This window comes from Orbicella faveolata, unplaced genomic scaffold (genome assembly GCF_042242905.1).
Source record: "Orbicella faveolata isolate gen_17 unplaced genomic scaffold, um_ofav_v1 contig_4, whole genome shotgun sequence".
In the NCBI taxonomy this organism is placed as follows: domain Eukaryota; kingdom Metazoa; phylum Cnidaria; class Anthozoa; order Scleractinia; family Merulinidae; genus Orbicella; species Orbicella faveolata.
In genome coordinates this window covers 6,723,403-6,743,415 of record NW_028301569.1, presented here as the reverse complement: position 1 = coordinate 6,743,415, position 20,013 = coordinate 6,723,403, and the positions used below count along the sequence as shown (strand labels likewise).

Sequence of the window (20,013 nt, the reverse complement as noted above, 5' to 3'; positions counted from 1 at the left end):
GTGACGGCCTCACGTAATCGCTTATTTTTAAAAGTGAGCTGCCAATCGAAGAGGCTTTCCCCAGAAAAGTCATTTTATGAATTGATAGGTTAGCCAATAAGTATGAACTTAAACCTTGCAAATGCCGCAGCGAAACTGAAATGTGTTTTGTATTAATTGAGATAATTAAGATAATTTATTGCAGTAGGGGAGTTCGATATTGAACTGAAATTAAATGTTTATAAAATGTCAACTTTCCTTCTGACCACCTGTTCGAACAACATTCCCGCCAAGCGGAATTAATGGTAAAAAAGCGAAATCCTAAACCCTTCTCGAGTAGACATGATATATTTACACGACATTAATACCTAGCTGAATTTTCCTTGTTTGAATTCGATAAAATTTCTTTTTCGAATGTAACCGACGTAACTGGAGAGCAACCTCCCTTGAATTTTCGCTTTCAACAAGTTCGAGCCTGCCTTAAATTGACGAACGAGCAAAACTCTTGCCACGTCATTAATTAGTCACGAAACCAATTGTGAGCTATTGTAGCTAAGGGATGTTGACATCTATCAATCACTGATTGCCAAATATGCATGCTCTGTGTCCATTTTCGGTAATTTAAAATAATAAACAAACTTTGTCATTTCTAAATATTTGGTGCATGATTTCCGATATAAGTCACCCTTATGCCACACCCGTCTGTTTTTTTTGAATTGACTAGTAGAGGATGAGGGGGAAGAGAATTTTATCGCCAATATGGCCGAATCCCTCCCAACAAGCTCAGGTTATTTTTAGATGTCTCCTAGTTTGGGGTTTAGAGATTAACGGGGATTTTTTTCAGGTAGACAGCCCAAGCGACCTTATACGCATTTTCATACTCCACGGGAACGTCCACATAACGCGCGTGATAATGCTATCCGCGGAAGGGCTGGGTACCAAGTTTAAAAATAACTTGAGGGGGATTACCCTGGGGGATTAACTCGCTTAACCTGTTATCCTCTCTTGCTTCGTCTTATGTCAGCTTCGTCTTTTAGGTGTTGGCTTCGGTCCTTTATTTCATCAGGTTGTATTCCTCTGTATTAGGCATCTTTTTTTCAGGGTTGCACTTTGCCTTGCTATCGTAGAACAGAAAGGCGAATTCACACTATCGTATATTACTCTTTTCTTCCATTCAGCAATTAACAAATAAAGAAGCCAAGGCCATTTGTGTACAAATACTCTCCGGTATAGATTTAACGCGCACGAAACATTGATCGCCATTTGGCAAATTCCCATGAACCGTTTCACGGTTAGATTGACCCTTTTTGTTTACACTGATAGGGGATCCAATAAAGAAATGTTTACAGCCTACAAATTAAGCCGGCTTTCTATTAATATACTCGATACTCGTTAAAACGGGAAAACCTTGGAGTTTGATGTTTGATTCCTGCATACCGACGCTTCTGCACTGAATAATCCAGTCAGGATTAATATCCCCTGAATCCTTGAATGAGCAGCCTCCCTCGAATAAGCGCCCCTTCGTATAAGTGCCCCCCCCCTATCGGCCGAAATTTTAGAAAAGTGCCCCTCCTTCCCCCTCGGATAAGCGCCCCCTCCCCTCCCCCCATTTAGTGGACGAGTAATCAGACAACAAAGGATATATAGTTTTCGTCGTGTGGTATTAGATTTGTGCATTGTTTCAGTTTGTGAACACGTTAAGTTTGGAATAGAAAAAAATTACAAGTACTAACGGTGCCACGATTTAAAGTTTAGGATCAGCTTTTTGGGTTGATAAACAGCTTATGTTGTTGTTTGCGCCCAGATGGTGTATTTAAAAAATGACCATGTCAGGCCACGATTTGGGGAAAATTAAATAAGCTCCCCCCCCCCCCCCCCCCCGCTCCACTCTCTCCATTAAGCGACCCGGACGCTAATTCGAGGATTTACGGTGTTGTTTAATCGCTATATCAAACTTCGTGTCTTCCGGTTCAGGGTAATGGCGAACAATGGCGGACAGGAATCTTTAGTGGAAATTTTAAGACGGAAAGCTTAGGCTGTCTGGATGCCCACCCAAGCATGGTATAGAAATAAGATTAGGGAAGGAAATGGAAGAGAGATCTGAGTGAAATTTCATGTAAATGAGTCGAACTTTTTTGTTTCATTTAGGATCCGAAATCACTGGGGTAAACTCAAGTTTGCAAGTAAAAAAATTACTCCAGATGATATCGTCTAACGCAGAGTTTTAAAGTGTTTCTCAGTTTCCAACTGAAATTGTTAATTTTTTTCAGACATCCTATAGAAAATCTCCATGCGATGTAAGCTGGGATACGATAAGTGCGGAAATTGTACACACGCCCTTCCGCGCAAAGCAAGTTTCCTTGCTTGTAATCCGTCCCAATGTTCTTATTCTTAACCATCCCTGTCCCGTTTTGGTTAGTAGTCAGTAGCCGTTGAGTCGCTTGCACACGTTTTGCGGCGCTTTGTGCTCGCCACATAAATTTGCTTTGAGCTTTGATTGTAAATAGTATCCTTTAGATAGCTGCTTAATATTTCTATCCGAATGGTTGCTATAAGCAGCTAAAACCATATTAAGTTGTAAGTTTCAAATTGTTGTATTTTCCTTTCCCTTTTTTTTGGTAAAATAAATGCTGTTGTTGTTCTTTAGACCGTTTTCCCTTTGCGAAAGCCTAAAGAGATTGCTTTGATTTTGGTTTTACCACAATAGGGCTAGAGTGGTTTTCAATTCTTAAGTGTTGTAAAACCAAACCAAACCAATTACTTACCAACTAGACTACTCAGCCAACCTCAAACCGTAGTAAAACCAAAACCAAAACCAAAGTAACTGCCTGGTTACTTTCGACACTCAACTGAAAACCCCTCTTCTAGCTTATACTGTGTGAGTTTATATAAATCATCTCTTTTACCTATTGTAGTTACGCTTCTCTTTGTAAACACATCGTTCCTCCATGTTCATTTTCATTTTACCGTTCAATTGTAGCAGCACACAGCAGATGGTTAAGTTTTGTAAGACGAACAGAAGACAAACAGAACTAGCATGTCGACATTTTCGGCGTAAGTTGGGGAGATGAAAAAACCGGGATATCGTTTAGGTGAACTTCCCGGGAGGGAAAGTACCATATAAAAAGCACGGGGCTAGAGGTACCAAAATCCTGTTTTGTGGGCATGGCTTGAAATTATTTTCACCCCTAAGAGGTACTTGTTCTAAAACTTAACAAAACATTATCTCCTGTCATATTTTTCCACTCAATACCCTAAAAGGTACGCAAAAGCTTCAACTGCGGACCTTTTGAGGCTTTCGTTAACCCTTAAAAGATGCAACGAGCACCTCCATCCCTTTTATATGGGAGTCCCCCACCCCCCGGGGTGTACTTCTGACCCAGGGGGATTTGTTTGGGACTAGTATTTGGTTTTCGCCGATACACCAGGGCACTTTTTATCCTGAGTTGACTCCCCCCCCCCCCCCCCTCCTCTCCGGCTCCCTCTGCTGAGGCCCCGTCCACACTACGCCGGAGAAATATGAACACGCAATGATCAGCGGTCATTTTGGATTTGTGTTTGAGGACAACTCGGGCAGGGAAATCACGTGATTATCGTGACGTCATCGTCTTTGCAAAGCTCCGTTGTAGAAATGTTTTCCGACCACACTGAAACACAAAGCAGGCGTTTTCAAATTCCTCTGGTTTGAAGAGCGTTTTCGAAAAGCGCCGTTTTCGCGACGGATTAGTGTGGACGGTAGGCCTAACCGTAGAAATAAAGCTGCGTTTTCAAATTTCTCCAGCGTAGTGCGTATTGGGTCCGGGAGCACAATCCAACTCAAAACAATCACATTGACTTTCTACTGTCAACAGTGAATGCAAAAAAACAACTTTTACATAAAAAAGAAATCTTTATTGAAACACACGATCTACACAGGACCCGTTTTTGCAGAGCAAGGATCAATTAACAGTCATGGACGCGTTTATAAATACAGCATAAATACAAGTTAAATACACATTTATTCTTTGTAAAAAAATTCTTGTTTTTGTTTATTTTATAATTTTTTAAGCTCAGTATCAAGAAATTCAAAATACCAAATCAAGTTGTCAAAATACCAACTACCCTGGAATACAAAGTTACCAATTGTGAACAACACTACTAAGATTACTCCCTTTGGTAAACCTCATATGAGTGCTAAAGTACAAATTGAGCAAGTTTCTAAAATTTTCATTCCGAGAAAACCTGAAAAACGAACAGTACCCAATGAAACTACTGCTCGATAGCTTTCATTTGAATGGTCACACACCAGAGTTTTATCCACAGACTTATAAGTTAAAACCACCTTGTACAGCATAATAAACAGTAGCACATGAAAGGACTGCTCAATAGCTTTCATTTAAATGGTCACACACTAGGGTTTAATCCACAGACTTAAAAGTTAGAACCACATTGTAACGACTTAAATCAGTTAAAATTCTAGCTTACGTTCAGCTAATATAAAGCAAGAATTGTCCATTTAAGAATTTTCGCCAGACGTTGTTTTGTTGTGGTTACAGCTTTCTGACGCCCTCTCTTTGCGGGAACTGTCGACAAAAATTAAAATAAAACGAAAGTGAAACTATAGACTACGCGGAAACAGACTGGCACTAATCTGTGCACAGACTAGTGCCAACGAGAAGCGCTCGGCCAACCCCTACCCCGCCCCCCGCTTCGTTCGCACTCGTTCAAATCCCCCACGGTTGAAATTTTGCTCGGGATCTCGACCAACCTTAGAGAAATAGAAGCACAGGCTAGGTTGGCACAGATGGTCTTTTGAGCCAATTGTTCGTTTATTCTTTAAGGGGGGGAGGCATTTGACTGGCTCTCTCGGTAATATATGACCCTCCACCCATTCCCTACATGAGAACTCTCTTTACCTGCTCTCCTATTCTAGCATCTTAAACTCGAATTGTCGCTTGTAGCTCTGCCTTTCAAACCATAGTTCTCTGAAGTTCCCATCCCTTCCCTTTCCCCGGAACGAACACAGTCATTTTTGAACCCTTTCACACTTCGAGACAAAAACTATATTTTTCAGCAATAATCCTTCTTCCTCCTTTTCCAGCCTGAGAAAACGATGCATTCTTTTGTTCCTTTTTATGCGTAGAAAATTTTTGGTAGAGAACAGTTGGACTAATAGACATGCGGCTTTTGCATTTGGAGAGTTCTAACAAATGCGTACACGTTCTGCTTTTCTTGAGAGATTATTTTTCACTACGTCTTTTAAATTATAGAATATCGATACAGATTTTAAACAAGGGCAATACTCAGTCTTTACTTACCTTTTACGTTACTGTCAGGTTTTGAGGCACTGGGCGTGGAATTCGTTACTGGGCTTGATTCACTTCCGTTAAGCGCTGTTGCGTTACTTCCTTCAGAGCCTCCTTTAGCACTACCTTTTACATCTCCACCGGGAGAGAAGATTCCCTGGGAACGATAGATTATGGCCGTGAATACAAAATCAACAATAGAAATGCAAAAATGATATAGAGTAACTTAGTTATACTGGCGCGAACGAAATGAACCAATCAGAAGAGCGAAAGAACGAACAGGTAAACAGCGAAAAGCGCCGGAAAAGGTGTCTTCCGTTACAAGCGTGGGAAAATGTGTAACCAGTGCAAAGGGCAGTAAAACGTGCAACTATAGTGAATAGCGCGGGAAAACGAACAACCAGTTGCAAACGCGGGAAAAGATACAACCAGTCCTCAACGCGGGAAGTAGTTTTTCTTCTTCGATACTCATTAACATCATGAACTGAATTGAAAAGAGATATAGCATATTTTTTTTGCACTTTAGTTCTGAGAATCTGGTAGCCAAGTTTATCAAGGTAATATCGCCTGCTCATGGTTTGTTGCCAAAAAGGGCCCCAGAGGAAACATTTAACGCGGACGCACTTTGTGACGAGTTCAGTAAACTGCCAGCAGTGTTTCGCCTGGCTGTCTGACGAACGTGCCTGAATTCCCGTGATGGAGAGTAAAGAAGTTTACCTGACAAGCGAGCAACAAAGTTCTGTTGGTATGAATTAATTCATACAATCATCGTGGTCGAGCGACCCACGAAAAAGTATAACAGGAAAGCATCGCAAAAATTTACGTTATGACGAAAACGTGACCCAAAAAGCATACCCTTGCCTGACACATGCGTGACCATAACATGAGCTGAGCGTGACCTAAATGTACATCTCTAAGCATAACGTAAGTGTGAACTAAGCAGGTGTTGCATTGGGCCTCTGTATGGTTTGTCAATAAAGCAACTGATCTGTGTGACAATTTCTTTTCTACTAACTTACTTTTCGGATTCCAAGTTGAATCGACTTTTTTGCTTTTTTTCTTTCTCTGACCAGGCTTTCAGGAATTGGCTTTGTCCTCGTCCGTCATCTCGGCGAGTGGTGGATAAACTACACGAGGAAAACACACAAACAAGTCACTATGTTGTTAGTAGCCTTTTAAAGTGTTGGCGAAAATTGTTGTAGCATCTTAGCACCAAAGGCAGCGAAAGAAATGTGTGTCAAGATTTGTTGTTAATTGAAAACACCGACTCAGTAAAAAGTGCACGCGCTGCATCACGCACTGAAAAGGCTAATTGTTCCTTTCAAGAACTTCTGCAAACTCGCCAAACAAGCAAAAACAACAAATATCGAAAAACAGATTTTGCTTATGTGTAAGCGTTGTTCTGAACAACTCACCAATTAACTCGATACCTAAGTAGAGAGTTTTCTTCCATAAGTCATGCGAAGAAAAGCTCACGCGTACAAGTAGCGCGGACAGATCTTGCTCACTCACAACGCGAGATTGAAATCTCACTTTCAACCCTGAAAAACTTACCTTTTTCCATTAGCTCAAGGTAGAAACTGCACCAAAAAGTTCCTGATTCATATAGTTGGGGGTGCCGTGGGATTTCTTTAGAAATCTAAGCTCCAGAATGGAGGTGAGTGGAATCCGCACATTTTAGTAGAGTCCAGTCTATTACATCGCATAATCCTTTAACTCCTGGGAGAGTGGGTCGAAGGTAACGTTCAGAGGACTAACACAGAGCCAAATAATAAACCAGTAGCCAAATAAACAAACAAACAAACAAGAACAGAAGCACAAGAAAAGAGAGAGACTTACAGACAGAAGAACAGAAGGAAAACAGAAACACAGACAAGCCGTCACAGGTAGACCGACCGACCGACTGACAGACAGACAGACAACTACTCAAAGAAAAAATTCCAGAGACACAAACAGGTAGACACAACAACAAAAGACAGAAAGACAGACAGGCAAAGAGACAGACAGACATACATGCATACTGACAGACAGACAGGCAAATTAATTCCAAGCTAAGAGGGAAAACCTTTTGGAATTTGCATCTCATAGACTGAAGACCCGGGGTGTTCAGTCGATGAAATCGATAGACGATGACGATCGATATCAATAATACCAATTGATATCAATCAATTGACATTGATAATTGATGAAGAAGATTTGTGTGACCTTATATCAGTTGTCATTGATTTCCAATGACAATCGATGGCCTAACTGGTATCGGTTGGTCGCAAATTTTGTCATGTCTTACAATCTACAAGCTGTTGGAAATAGGCACTTAACATCACATCTTTGGACATATAACAGATTTTAATTTTTTGCATGACCTATTTCCTTCTCCCTTTTATTTGTCTTGTAAAATATTGCTATTAAATCGATCTATACCGAACCAGAAACTGGTTTACTACCACTACAGAAAAATTTCAGCGTTGTACATTGGCAAACAATGTACTTCCATAACAATAGCAGCATAAGTCGTTGCAAAATAATGAATAACGCAGCAATGCCTAACCTAGTGATAACAATACAAACTGTACTTAACTGGCAATAACTATGTACATAAAGACTAAAGAATTTATAACAGCACCAAGTGTATCTAAAAGAAATAGATCCCTAAGCAAAAGAAAAAGAAGACGTAAAATCCAACTGGCCATTTCAGTTTTGGCGTCCCTTATTTGAGTTTTCAGGACGTTTAGAGCCGCTATGATAATGGCGGGTGTTGTCTAAATCGACAGGACACGAGAGGAGTGATCTTGCCTTTTATCTTTCTTTCTTTACTCAAAAACGACAAGCTCTCACGTTTGAAGAGTCCAACTTCTTTGGTCGACATTACCACCGATATAGGTGTTACAGCCATGTTACGAGTAAGCACAGTGTTACGAACGCGTACAACGTGGTAGTATGCTTTGTGTTGAGAAGACTGGGTACGACTTGTTTTACCAATCGATAGCAATCAGTGTACGGCTTTAGTCTGACTATCGATTGATCATCGATTGGCCGATACGAATCGATACCAATTAACTAATTTTATCCATTGATGTCGATTACTTGTGCGCTTATCGAATTCCATCGATCCTATCTTTATAGGGAAAAAGAGACTTAATGCGATGTGCGCTTTCGAAAAGTTACAATTACCCAAAGGTACAGTGAATTTTCTTTCGCATCAATCTGCTCCCCGGGGGGGGGGGGGGTAGGGGATTCCCATATAAAAAGGACGGGGTGCTCGTCGTACTTTTTAGGAGTTAAAAAAGCAATTTTGGTACTTCCTAAGGCGCTCAGCCTGAAAAGGTCCACAGCGGGAGCTTTTGCGTTACTTTTTAGGGTATTGAGTCGAAAAAAAAAATGAGAGGAGACAATGTGCTGTTTTAGAATTGGTACCAGCTTAGGGGTGAAAAACATTTCAGGCCACGCCCACAAAATAGGATCTTGGTATCTCTTAGGGGTTCTTTTCAAAATTTCCGACGAGCACCCCTGTTCTTTTTACATGGGAGCCCCCGGAGATCCAGGGGCTGCTAGTTGGGACGATGCGATTGTTTACTTCAAGAGCGGGAGAGCCCCTGGGCATTTAGTATTCGAATTCCGTCCCGCTGATTGGCCAGAAAATATTTTCCTAGCCAATTAGCGAGGAGGTCCAGCCGGGCGACTTTGTCGCCCTCTTACACGAAGTGGTTTTCTTTGTCGTAGTTGCTTGGCCTGTACATTACAACGGGAAGATTCTCGTGGAGAGTTTCAGTAACATGGGCGCAACGAAACAATACTCGTCGATCAATTTTCACAGCGGACCTATCGAAGGTAAAGCGTAAAATTTTATAGCTAATGTACTCGATTTCTACACTGTTGTTGGTGAGTAACTAACTAGCTATTGTTGGAGTTTCTTTCGCATTATCTGCTCTGTGCCTTTGTGGGTAGAATATACCCAAATGGACAATTGATTTTCTCTTGCATTGATCCACTCTGCTCTGTGGGCCCTTGTGGGTTAAGTCAAATATACCCAAAAGTACAGTTAATTTTACCTGTTCTGTGCCCTTCTGGGTAGAATATACCCAAAGGGACAGTTAATTTTTATTTCTCTCGCGTTCATCTGCTCTGTGCCCTTGTGGGTAGAATATACCCAAAGGTACAGTTGATTTTCTCTCCCATTAACTTGTTCTGTGCCCTTATGTGTAGATTATACCCAAATGGACAAGTAATATTCTCTTGGATTAACCACTCTGTTCTATGTCCTTGTGGGTAGAATATACCCGAAGGTAGAGGTAATTTTCTTTGCATTAATCTGTTCTTTGCCCTCGTGGGTAGAATATAACAAAAGGTACAGTTCATTTTCTCTTTCATTAATCTACTCTGTGCCCTTGTGGGTAGGATATACCCAAAGGTACAGTCAATTTTCTTTTGCATTGATCTGTTCTGTTCCTTTGTGGGTAGAATATACCCAAAAGTACAGTTTATTTTGTGCAGTATTAATCTACTCTGTGTCCTTGTGGGTAGAACATACCCAAATGGACAGTTATTTTTCTCTCGCATTAATCTGCTCTCTACCTTTGTGGGTAAAATATACCCAAAGGTACAGTCCACCACTGTGCACAATCTTTTGGTTTGTGCTCACACACTATTCATGAATTACATAACCAAAACAATAATCTATTGCTTATTTCCAACAATTGTAAACAACAATAATTATTTTTTTTGTGCACGGTCAAGGCAAAAGCCAACTAGTGAGACAATCTCAGCATTTGCCAACATTTTTCTGTCACTGACATTTTTAAAACATATTGAAGTAGTATTAAATCTAACCGCCGTACGGCTGTATGAGTACGTTGTTGATAAATTAAGTTAGTTTTGTCTGTATTGTAACTACTCTCAAGCACGTTAACACTGAAGCTTTAACCTTTAGTTAAAAAGCGATGGCTCCAAAAGAAATTCGTGGCAACATGTCCAAAATTTTGCCGAGATTGTCACAGTGAATCTCACCAAGAATTTCGCTTCCCGCCGCGAATCTTGCCGAGATTCCCAACAAGATTCCGCCGAAATTTGGCGGCCGTGAATTTGCTTTTCGGCGGGAATCTTGGCGAGATTCGCGGCAGGATCCCAGCGAAACTTTGGCCGCTAGCTAGTCATTCCCCTTTATTAACTTAATGGCTTTCCTGTCATTTAATGAGGAGTCAAACTTCAAGCTAACTTTGCTAAGATATTTTCATTAATTCAAACGCGTATTTGCCTTATATAGTTGTGGGGTGCGCACGGTATGGGCAACAATTTTTTAACCTTGTTTAGTTAAACCACTTGCAAACATGTTTAACTTGTTAGTGTGAACAGGGTATTGCAAGTAACCACGTGACTTACCAATACAACTCAACGACTTCTGTATCACAGCTTCCATATTGTCAGGATCAAAGTCGCAATCAACTCTAAACTTCTCACTTGCGTTAACCGCCTCTCGCCATTTGTACAAATGCTCTAAACACTGCGCACTCGGGCAGGACGTCTGGCCATTGGCTGGTGAGACTCCGGTACAAAATCGTACGGCTTTGTTATAAATCACTCGAATATCTTTGCACTCATCGTCTGAAATAAATTTGAAATTTGCCGTGTTGTCAGTTTTTCCCCACTGATCGCTGTCGGTGTCACGCAAATTTTCAGATCAAATTCATCCCCATCCTTAAACGCGAAGTCTTGCGTTACTTTAATCTGTCCACTTAAACGCTGAATGCAGAAAAAGTTCAGTGGCACAATTGCGCCCGCCCAATCGCATATAAGTAGGTCGGGTCACAAAGATAGTGTTGTATGATCATAAACTCCAGTGCGTTCATGTTGATTCGCATGCCCACTGATCAAATTTAAAACTGCTCAAATTTTAACGAGAAAGAATGAGAGCTTTCGCTGGTGTAAGAAATGAAAAAAAATTACCCTGACTTTGTAAAATTGGCATCAAAAACTCAGCAGAGTATGTTTGTATAGTTCTAGCGCTATACAAGTCTATTATTATTATTATTATTATTATTATTTATTATTATTATTGTTTACTAGGGCTTTTAGGTACTAAAACATCTAGGATGAGTCCCCAGAGTCAACCTGTCTTGCCATATTTCGGATCAGAGAGTGTATTGTGGCAATACACTGTCTTCCTTTTAACAAAACTTAACCCTTCAAGAGGCATTTGAAGTCGTCGTACAGCTAAATGAAGGAATTCAAAAGAGTGGAACTTGATGGTAACGCAGGGCAAAAATTTCAAACTTCTAAGACAAATTTTCTTATTGTTCAATTTATTAGGAAGAGAGGGAGGATCCTGGGAACAAGGTTGACTTAATTAGAGTGCGTGTGCTTAATGCATGACCTGGCTTGCATGCGCAGTCAGAAGAATGCACACCGGCAATAAGAGCGCATGTCCTTAGCTAAAACATAAGCTTACAGGGTTCGTACGGGTCCTGGAAAACCTAGAAAGTCCTGGAATATTACTGTCGCATTTTCCAGGACTGGAAAGTCCTGGTAAAGGGCTACTGGTCCTGGAAAGTTCTGGAAATCTGTTAAACTCAAGTAAAAAATATGAAATGTATGGCAGACTGTAAGGAGAATTAACATCGAGATCTTGGGAGTGAAAGGGTTAATGTGGATTTTAGAGTCCTGGAAAAATCAATCTGAGTCCTGGAAAAGTCCTGGAAAAGTCCTGGAAGTTTGTTTCTGAAAAAGGGTACGAACCCTGAGCTTAGGTTACCTGAGCAGTTGGACTTGCTTATCATCGCTGTCTTGCCGAATGTCTGTTTCTTTCCTGGGCAATTTTTACACGATGTTTGACCTTGCTCGTCCTGATAAGTGTCAGAAGGACAAGGGACACAAAAGCTACCTGGAACGAACTTAAATCCAGCGACACAACCTATAAATTGGGGGGAAAACAATCAGTCTTAGATTTTGCATGCCTAGCATGGTCAGGCCTATCACTTCTACTGCCTTAGACGGACAGACTGTTAGTATATTTTAGGTTACCTGCCATATATTTGTCACGTAACATCTTGGCGTCATCAACGGTTTGTCCAAAAGTCAATAGAGAGGCACTTCATGTATCTGGGACAAGAAGCGTAGTGTTCCCTTTGCTTAAGTCTTGACAGGAAGAAAATCTCTTTTAGCAAAATATGTTTGCCATGAGAATTCACTCGGGCTCCACGCAACTACAAAAGAGCCTCATTTTGAAGCACACCAGTGATATTGGTAGAAACTTATTTCCACGAAAACTTTGACTCTAATGAATCCCGTTCTAGCTACTTCGTGATGACCAATTCTTGAAAACCAACCAATTGAGCTTTTAGCTTGAGATCGTATTCTTATCGTTACTGACAAAGTTAATTAGAAAATAACCCGGAAATACGCGCGCTGAATGGCTTAAAAGCGTGTTTCTATTTAACAATTAGATTACGAGCACGAAATTTCTATTGCGTGAGAGCCGACGAGGGTGCAGCCCTCGTCAACTATCACGCATAGAAATCAAGAGCGAATATTCTAATTGTCTTAGTATAAATCTACTAGTCGTTTCAAACTTTATCTTAATCCTCTCCACAGACACTTCGAAAACGCCAGGAGCGGCCGTCATTTTGTTCACAACCGCACACTGCAGTGCTACTCACGATCTACAACAGAATAGATGGTAAGTGCATAGCCAATCAGAGAACGGCATTCGTGATAGAACGCTAGTAGATTTATACTGAAACTTAATACAAACATAGAAGCAGCATGAGCTGTTGACGTAATGATGGCACCAGCAAAAAGAATTTACATTTTGATAGTCAAATAAAACAGTTATTTTCTTTTCTTCGATGCTGAACTTTCTAAAAGAAATAGAAAACATGTTCTCCGTGTTTCTATCAAGTTACAAAAACACTCTTGGAAGTTTGGCAGGACCCAAAAAAGCTGTGGAAACACTCGCCTGTCGGCTCATGTTCCCAAAGCATTTCTTGTTCTTCCCGGCAAACTTCCACTCGATAGACACATGGTGCATGTTTTCTACTTCTTAACTAATGATTGATAAAAATAAATAAAACGAGCAGCATCTTACCACATTTATTACTGGACACGTTGATTGAGCCTGCAGCACAACAAGGCGGCGGTATATCCCCACCACAGCAGGATCTCTTGTCGGATATCGTGGATAAATTGTATTTGTTGTAAGTTACATTACCTTCAGTTATGGAGGGTGTGTTGTTGTCTAAAAGTCCCTTGTGATTAGTTTTCGCTGTGTTAATACAATTTGTGAGCTTCGAGGAAACTTGACCATCAGGTACATTACTTGCTGCTGTGAATATCAAAGGAACTCTGAAGAAGACACTAGTCACCCCCGGGGGGGAGGCTGTTATTTCTTCGGTGTTGGTGATTACTCCACTGCATTCTGGAACAAGTGCGGAAAATTTAAGAAGGTTGGATAACGTTGTGAAAACGCTGGAAAAGTTATTTTTGGTATCTGCAATGGTGCTAGGTTTAAGCCCTCCTGGGATGTTGTAGTGAAATGTGATGTCGACTTCGTAACATCTTTTAACATCGTAGTAAGCAATAAGAGAAGCATCTGAAAAAAAAATATACAGGACAACCTGTTACTGTGTAAAAATTGTTTTTGGTAAACTAACGAGAAGCGAGTCAGACAAGTACAAAAGCATGGTAGTAGTCCATATACGTCATGACCAGAGAGACACAACAAAAAACTATCATACGTGTCATAAAAATTTTAAATTGCAGTTTTTCAAGGTCAATTTCTTTCGTTTCTTCTGCCTCAATCTTTCCCAGTCTTGAACACAAATGTTCCACTTTGGTTTTCAATTGTAATGCCACATAGCAGCTGGGTCGTAGCTAGTAAACAGGCAAACTATCAGACACTTGCCTCAGTCATTTTTTTGTTTTTGTTGTTTATAGTCATCATAAAAACCCAAAATACAATGTACCTTGGGAGAAAATTTAATCATGCACATTGCCTCAGTCATAATTTTTTCATGGGCGTTGCCTCAATCATAATTTTCTCTAGCTACTGTGCAGGTTTTTTTTATCTACGTTTAAGACCATTATTATTTCGAGCATGCAAGGTTTTACATTTTCATATTCTGTGCATGCCACACACGGTCATGTTAAGCGACATCCTTGTACGCTCACAAAAAGTACCAAAGTCACAATGTCCGCCTTGGTGACTGTTAGTGGAGGTTGGACTGTAAAGTGAACTAGTGAGTAACAAAGATTAGAGAAATGTTAGAATGAAACACTCGTGCACAACACGTCAATCGAGAAAGTTACTCTATTAAGTTCAAAGTTGTAATATATATACATGTCATATGATGTAAATTTATGTTACACCGTAACATCCTAGTGCTTTCATGACGTGTTTCATCAAAACTTTACAATTCGTTGTTAGCAATTACAATGATCGATGAATTGTTATAATTAAGCATTCATTGTTACATGAGTACTGAAGAGTACAGTTGTTATTACTTCACTTTTCGTAAAATCTTGGTGCTTTTCATAATAGTATTTCTACAAAACTTTACACATCGTCGTTAACAATTACAATGACCGTTGAATTGTTAGAAATTGTTACATGAGTACAGCTGTTGTTGTTACTTCACTTTTCGACTTCTAAGTCCCACTTCATTCTTGTATCTCACACGAGAGATATTAAAAGCATTAGCGACAAGGAAGACCACAGGAAAAATATCATCAAAGCCTTCCCTCCGAAACGAAAGACACACTAACCGAATGACCATGACGTCACTAAAACATCACGTACTAACAATCTCGTATACATCTTGTGCCCAGTTTCCACCCCGTCCGTTCACACATCTGTCGGAGGTCCCGTACTTTTTGTACGTCATATGGGCCTGCTGTCCTGATCAGCACTCTCCAGCGTACTGCACTCCAAAAAATAAGTACCGTACCCAGCCTTCTCTGTAGCCAGGGCGCACTTCACAACAGCTTTGCTACCGCGTCGTCGATTACCAAGTAGTTTGGGCATGGCTCGACTAGTGTTGTCTTTCAAACACCTAATGTGGTGATAATTGACTGGTAGAGACAAAGGGGGAACGGTTTTGAACAGATTCGCCATTGGAGCATAGGTTTAGCATAGGCAAGCAAAGCGTACAAATAATATTTGAGTCTGTGGAAGATACCGAGTTTAATAGCTTATTTTGTCAAATTCATCTACATAGATCTACATTTATTAAGTTGGTAAAATCATTAAGACATTGCACCAACCAAAATTGTCTTGAAGTTGATTTACGTAGAACATAAAATAAATAGTTATTGTTGTTGTGTGCAAGATCGCTGGGTAGATGGATTATACTCGGAAAATTTTTTGAAGCGTTTCCACCATAGTTACTAACTATGTTTCCACTAACAATAGACGATAATGTTCTCAGTTAAGCCCACAGAAAAAATGTGTGAGTTCCCTCTTTTTGCCAGTCAATGAGGATAAAATCCACTGATCCCCATTTACTAATCCGTTTTATTAAATCATAATTTCGAAAGAGGTAAAAGTACGCTGTAATGTCACAAGGTAAGACTATTTCGTTGGCGTACATAATTTCTGATTGCCGTAGACCTCCAAGCCATAGTATTATTTATGCTTGGCATTATGCCGACGTAATTATTGCTCAGCAGAATACACGATTCAGAGATCATAGTCTAATGTTAGAGATGCGTGAATAACGTAGCTTAAAACTATACGGCCCCTTAATAACTCCTCAGTTTGCAGCTCCAGTTTTTCTACAGGGCTGTACGGTCATGTTAATGTTGTCACCCTCCCAGTATCAAATTCCAAATTCAAATTCTCTTCAAATGTCTGTTGTTAGAATGTGGTGTTCTGTCCGGACAAATTGTCTGCAGGTTGATGACTTCCCTTATTCTCATCACCCATCTGCTTGACTGATGTTGTGAGGAGACATATATAAGAACTTGATCAAATATTTTGTGCAGGGCTTGCAAAGAAGGTGTAATAACGTCAGCAGTGGTTAACCACTTCTTTGTTGTTTTAAACCATTTTTGCGAGGGTTAAAATTTCGTCCATTGCAACATAAGGTGCGTTTGTATTGTTGTTAATATTGTTATGGTTAATATTGTCTTAGATGAAACTCATTTTTAGAAACTAACGCCTACTTTAAATATCAGAACTACGGGCAGTTACGGGTGGCAAAGGTGTCAGTGCGTTAGGAAAATTTTTCCACTTAGAAACAATCGATCATCAATTTACCTAAAAGGCTCTAGAGGAACAATGTTTGCACAACAGCAGATGACATGAAACATGAGATAACTAGACCTGAAAATATTCTCTTAAAACACTAGTTCAGACATTCTTGTTTAGAAAAACAGCAAAAGGAAGGTAGATTATTTTGTAACAGGAGCTCAGTTAGACGTGAGAGAAATTCCTTGATGACGTCATTAAGCTCGAGTTCCTTTCGTTGCTGAGCAACGGACCACACACAATAGTGAAATGGGGACTAGAAATTAAAATATTTTGATTGGCTTTATCACAATTCTTCTGCCTTTGGCTTTCACACATCTCTACCAAATGACAAGAAACAAGAACCTTAGCAACACCAATCAGACAGACTAGCCTTTTTAAAAATATTCACAAAATTTCTCAGCTCCCCAGTTCATAATGTTAACTAAGAATAATATTTCGTCCAAATATTTCTCCACCCATTTGCTTGCGACAGCTTAATTTTTAAACACACATCACACATTGTTTGGTTCGATTAAAAACGCCAATCTTTGCCTACCTGAGGTCGATAGAGTTTGTATCAGGAAGAGAACGATTAGAGTGGACGATAAGACCAATGTTTCTTTAGTATACATCCTCTGTTCTGTAGTTATCAGTTCTGTGATCAACCTTGACGTAAACTACGAAATGGAACTAGAATTAAAAGCCAATTTGTAAGTAAGAAACGCGGAAGTCTGAACGGGCCTGAACGTGCAGCAATTTGAGGTCGATTTCTTATTGTGAGTGGACGATATAACCAATGTTTCATTAGTATACATCCTCTGTTCTGTAGTTATCAGTTCTGTGATGAACCTTCGCGTAAACGGCGAAATAGAACTTGATTTCTTTCAATATCGCATATCCTAATGTCGCAGCTAGTACTTAACGAACTTCCGCTGCCTTTACACTATGCTTCTTCCTTCCATGCGTACAGGGCAAATCAAATGTTTAAGAATTAAAAGCCAATTTGTTAGTGAGAAACGCGGAAGTCTGAACGATCCTGAACGTGCAGCAATTTGAGATCGATTACTTAGGGGTTTGTTTCATATTCACACAGAACACTTGTCTAGCCTTTGTGTGACAGCTATCAATCATTGATTACCAAATATGCATGTTCTGTATCCATTCAACATCAGGAAGCTGTCTGTGACCAGCATCGATGTCAGAGAAATGACGTAATCGCCAGAACATTCAGTTTCCTAAAACCCTGTTCGGTCGTGTTAGATTTTATTAAATAGTAAGTAGTCTGCATACGAGCCAAGTTTCCCCTCAGGCCGGAGCTTATCCCGGTTTGTGTAGCATGAAGCGACCAGGAGTATTTCTATTCCCCCCTGGATGGGATGCTAGTCCATCGCAGGGTTACCCCCAGAATTAAGTCTCCTGCTCAAGAACACGGTGCAATATCCCCAGCTAGCCAGGGCTCGAACCTGGACCGCTCGACCCGGAAACGAGCGCAATATTAACCATAAGGCCACCTCTGCCTTCATTAAATTTTATTGCCGATATAAAATTCGGAATTTGTTGCGAATAAAGTTCAGTGTATGTACGCATAGAGAACCATAAGAGTCACACTGAATAGTTTGGGCAAGGCATATTCTTATAAAACAATGCTTTTCTCAATCGATCCTAATTAGAACTGGAAATTATATTCGAAACATTCGAATCAGCGACATGTTATACATGTAAGAGCATTTTTATAGAGTCATTTAACAAACCCACCCAAAATAATCTTGGGAACACAACAATAGTCGAATTCTTCAGAGATGATAAGTACAAGTGAGTTTCAAATTCGTGATTTTCTGCCCTTTTTAATATATCGATCTTACAATCTGGAATTACTAGCCGACAATTCAAGGTATTTATAGCTTTTGTTTCCTTATTGTTCATGTGTGATCTCGACTTGTCAATTTCGGACAAACGGCTTGATTGAATTTTAAAACGTTAATAAAAGACAAGAAATTACCAATTTACAATCTTGCTGTTGTGTTTGCTTCTTAAGAAACAGTGAAAACACGCTTTGAAGTCCTTTGAAAGTTTGGAACTGCATTATTACATATCCTCTTGAGGATAATTTTGAAGCGTTAGGTCGACCGATTCGGAGGCCGATCGGGGGCAAATAAATAATGCTCGTTGTTTGTTTTCAGCTCAATGAATAAATTGATTCACAATCAATGCACATGTAAGCTTGTTGTTAAAACTATGGCTGCATACGTGTATGCAAACGAACAATGCGTCTGTGTTTTATGTTTTAGTAGGTTATTCTGTAGTCCCTGATATTCACCTCTGAAAATTATACTAAAACAATTTTTCACCTCAGGCTCAGTGAACGTTCACTAAGCCCTCATCGAATAATTGTTAATTAACTCCGACCCCAACCTCATTGGTTAGATTCGCCATACCCGGTACAACGTAACACAACGGGTTATCATGTGAGATGTCGTGTGAGAAACAGTGAATCACATTACGTCTGGCCGCAATGTCTGATTCCCATTCATCTCGCTATAACATTTGCATAATTATACACAAAATCTTCTCCGGCAGTTCATCTAACTGTTTCTTTTATTGTCACGAAAGAGCTCTACTGCTAACGAGTAGACTGATAAACCGAGACATACTTGGGCAAACCAAGCCACTGACATACGAACAGATACACAAGCCCTTTCTTGTCAAGGATCAGTTCATATTGCTTATCAATCTGTACCGGCCAAAACAAACGACGTAAGATGTGGATTGTTTTGGAAACTGTACAGTGAATGTAAGATAATTTACGACAGCAAAATCAGTGAAATTCTTTGTCCTGCACGTAATATTTCGACTTTGGACTACTGATTGACGACAAATCGAGATCGCTCGTAAGGGGTACCATTAACCTTCACTACACAAACTCTTGTTTCGTTCGATTAAACACGTCAATCTTTGCTTACCTGAGGTCGATAGAGTTTGTATCAGGAAGAGAACGATTAGAGTGGACGATAAGACCAATGTTTCTTTAGTATACATCCTCTGTTCTGTAGTTATCAGTTCTGTGATCAACCTTCACGGAAACTACGAAATGGAACTAGAATTAAAAGCCAATTTGTAAGTAAGAAACGCGGAAGTCTGAACGGGCCTGAACGTGCAGCAATTTGAGATCGATTTCTTATTGTTTTCTATTCACACAAAACACTTGTGTAGCCTTTGTGTGACAGCTATCAATCATTGATCGCCAAATATGCATGTTCTGTATCCATTTTCGGTAATTTAAAATAATATATAGATTTAGCCAAGCCTAAAAGCGGAGTTCTGGGCCGCTTTGTTCAAAACCCGATTAAGCTAACCCAGGATAAGCGAGAATTTTGATTTGAGTTTGTAACTTTGCGGTGAGATTTTCTGTTTATATTTTTGGCTTTCTGCTTAATTTGATTTTGAATAATCTCAAACCACACAAGGGGCCCTTACCCTAAAGCAGTGAAAAACACTTGTGTAGAAGATAAATTTATACTTTGGTTAACTTTC

The 20,013-nt window shown here is 39.9% G+C and overlaps 2 protein-coding genes across 3 annotated transcripts in view; both read right to left on the bottom strand.

Moving 5' to 3' along the window:
* Positions 1-3,848: 3,848 nt before the first annotated feature.
* The window catches only part of LOC110045560 (uncharacterized), a 36,058-nt gene continuing 19,893 nt past the window's right edge, over positions 3,849-20,013 (bottom strand). Inside the window, exons 20-22 of the mRNA XM_089276314.1 lie at positions 5,879-5,981; positions 5,277-5,422; positions 3,849-4,541 (exon numbers count right to left, since the gene is read on the bottom strand). Coding sequence (XP_089132440.1) covers positions 4,450-4,541; positions 5,277-5,422; positions 5,879-5,981 — 341 coding nt within the window. The 3' untranslated portion in view covers positions 3,849-4,449. The remainder of the gene's footprint in view (positions 4,542-5,276; positions 5,423-5,878; positions 5,982-20,013) is intronic.
* LOC110045587 (uncharacterized) lies at positions 5,283-19,730 on the bottom strand. Of its 2 annotated transcripts, XM_089276316.1 has the most exons (6): positions 17,039-19,725; positions 13,342-13,845; positions 12,010-12,168; positions 10,641-10,862; positions 6,284-6,391; positions 5,283-5,421 (listed from the first exon to the last, which is right to left on the bottom strand). In XM_089276316.1, exons 1-5 carry the CDS (start codon positions 17,112-17,114, stop codon positions 6,342-6,344), a joined length of 1,011 nt encoding a protein of 336 aa, XP_089132442.1. In that variant the 5' UTR covers positions 17,115-19,725; the 3' UTR covers positions 5,283-5,421; positions 6,284-6,341. The 2 variants fall into 2 exon arrangements, with proteins under 2 accessions (XP_089132442.1, XP_089132441.1); XM_089276315.1 differs by lacking the exons at positions 5,283-5,421; positions 6,284-6,391 and having other exon boundaries at positions 7,643-10,862; positions 17,039-19,730.

Bases quoted from the DNA above. Each gene is read 5' to 3' on its own strand.
- LOC110045587 (XM_089276315.1), bottom strand. From the start codon at position 17,114: ATGTATACTAAAGAAACATTGGTCTTATCGTCCACTCTAATCGTTCTC. The intron at 12,169-13,341 runs GTAAGATGCTGC...CCCAATTTATAG, and splicing joins CGTGTCCAGTAATAAATGTG to GTTGTGTCGCTGGATTTAAG. The intron at 10,863-12,009 runs GTAACCTAAGCT...AATTTATTTCAG, and splicing joins AAGCAAGTCCAACTGCTCAG to ACGATGAGTGCAAAGATATT.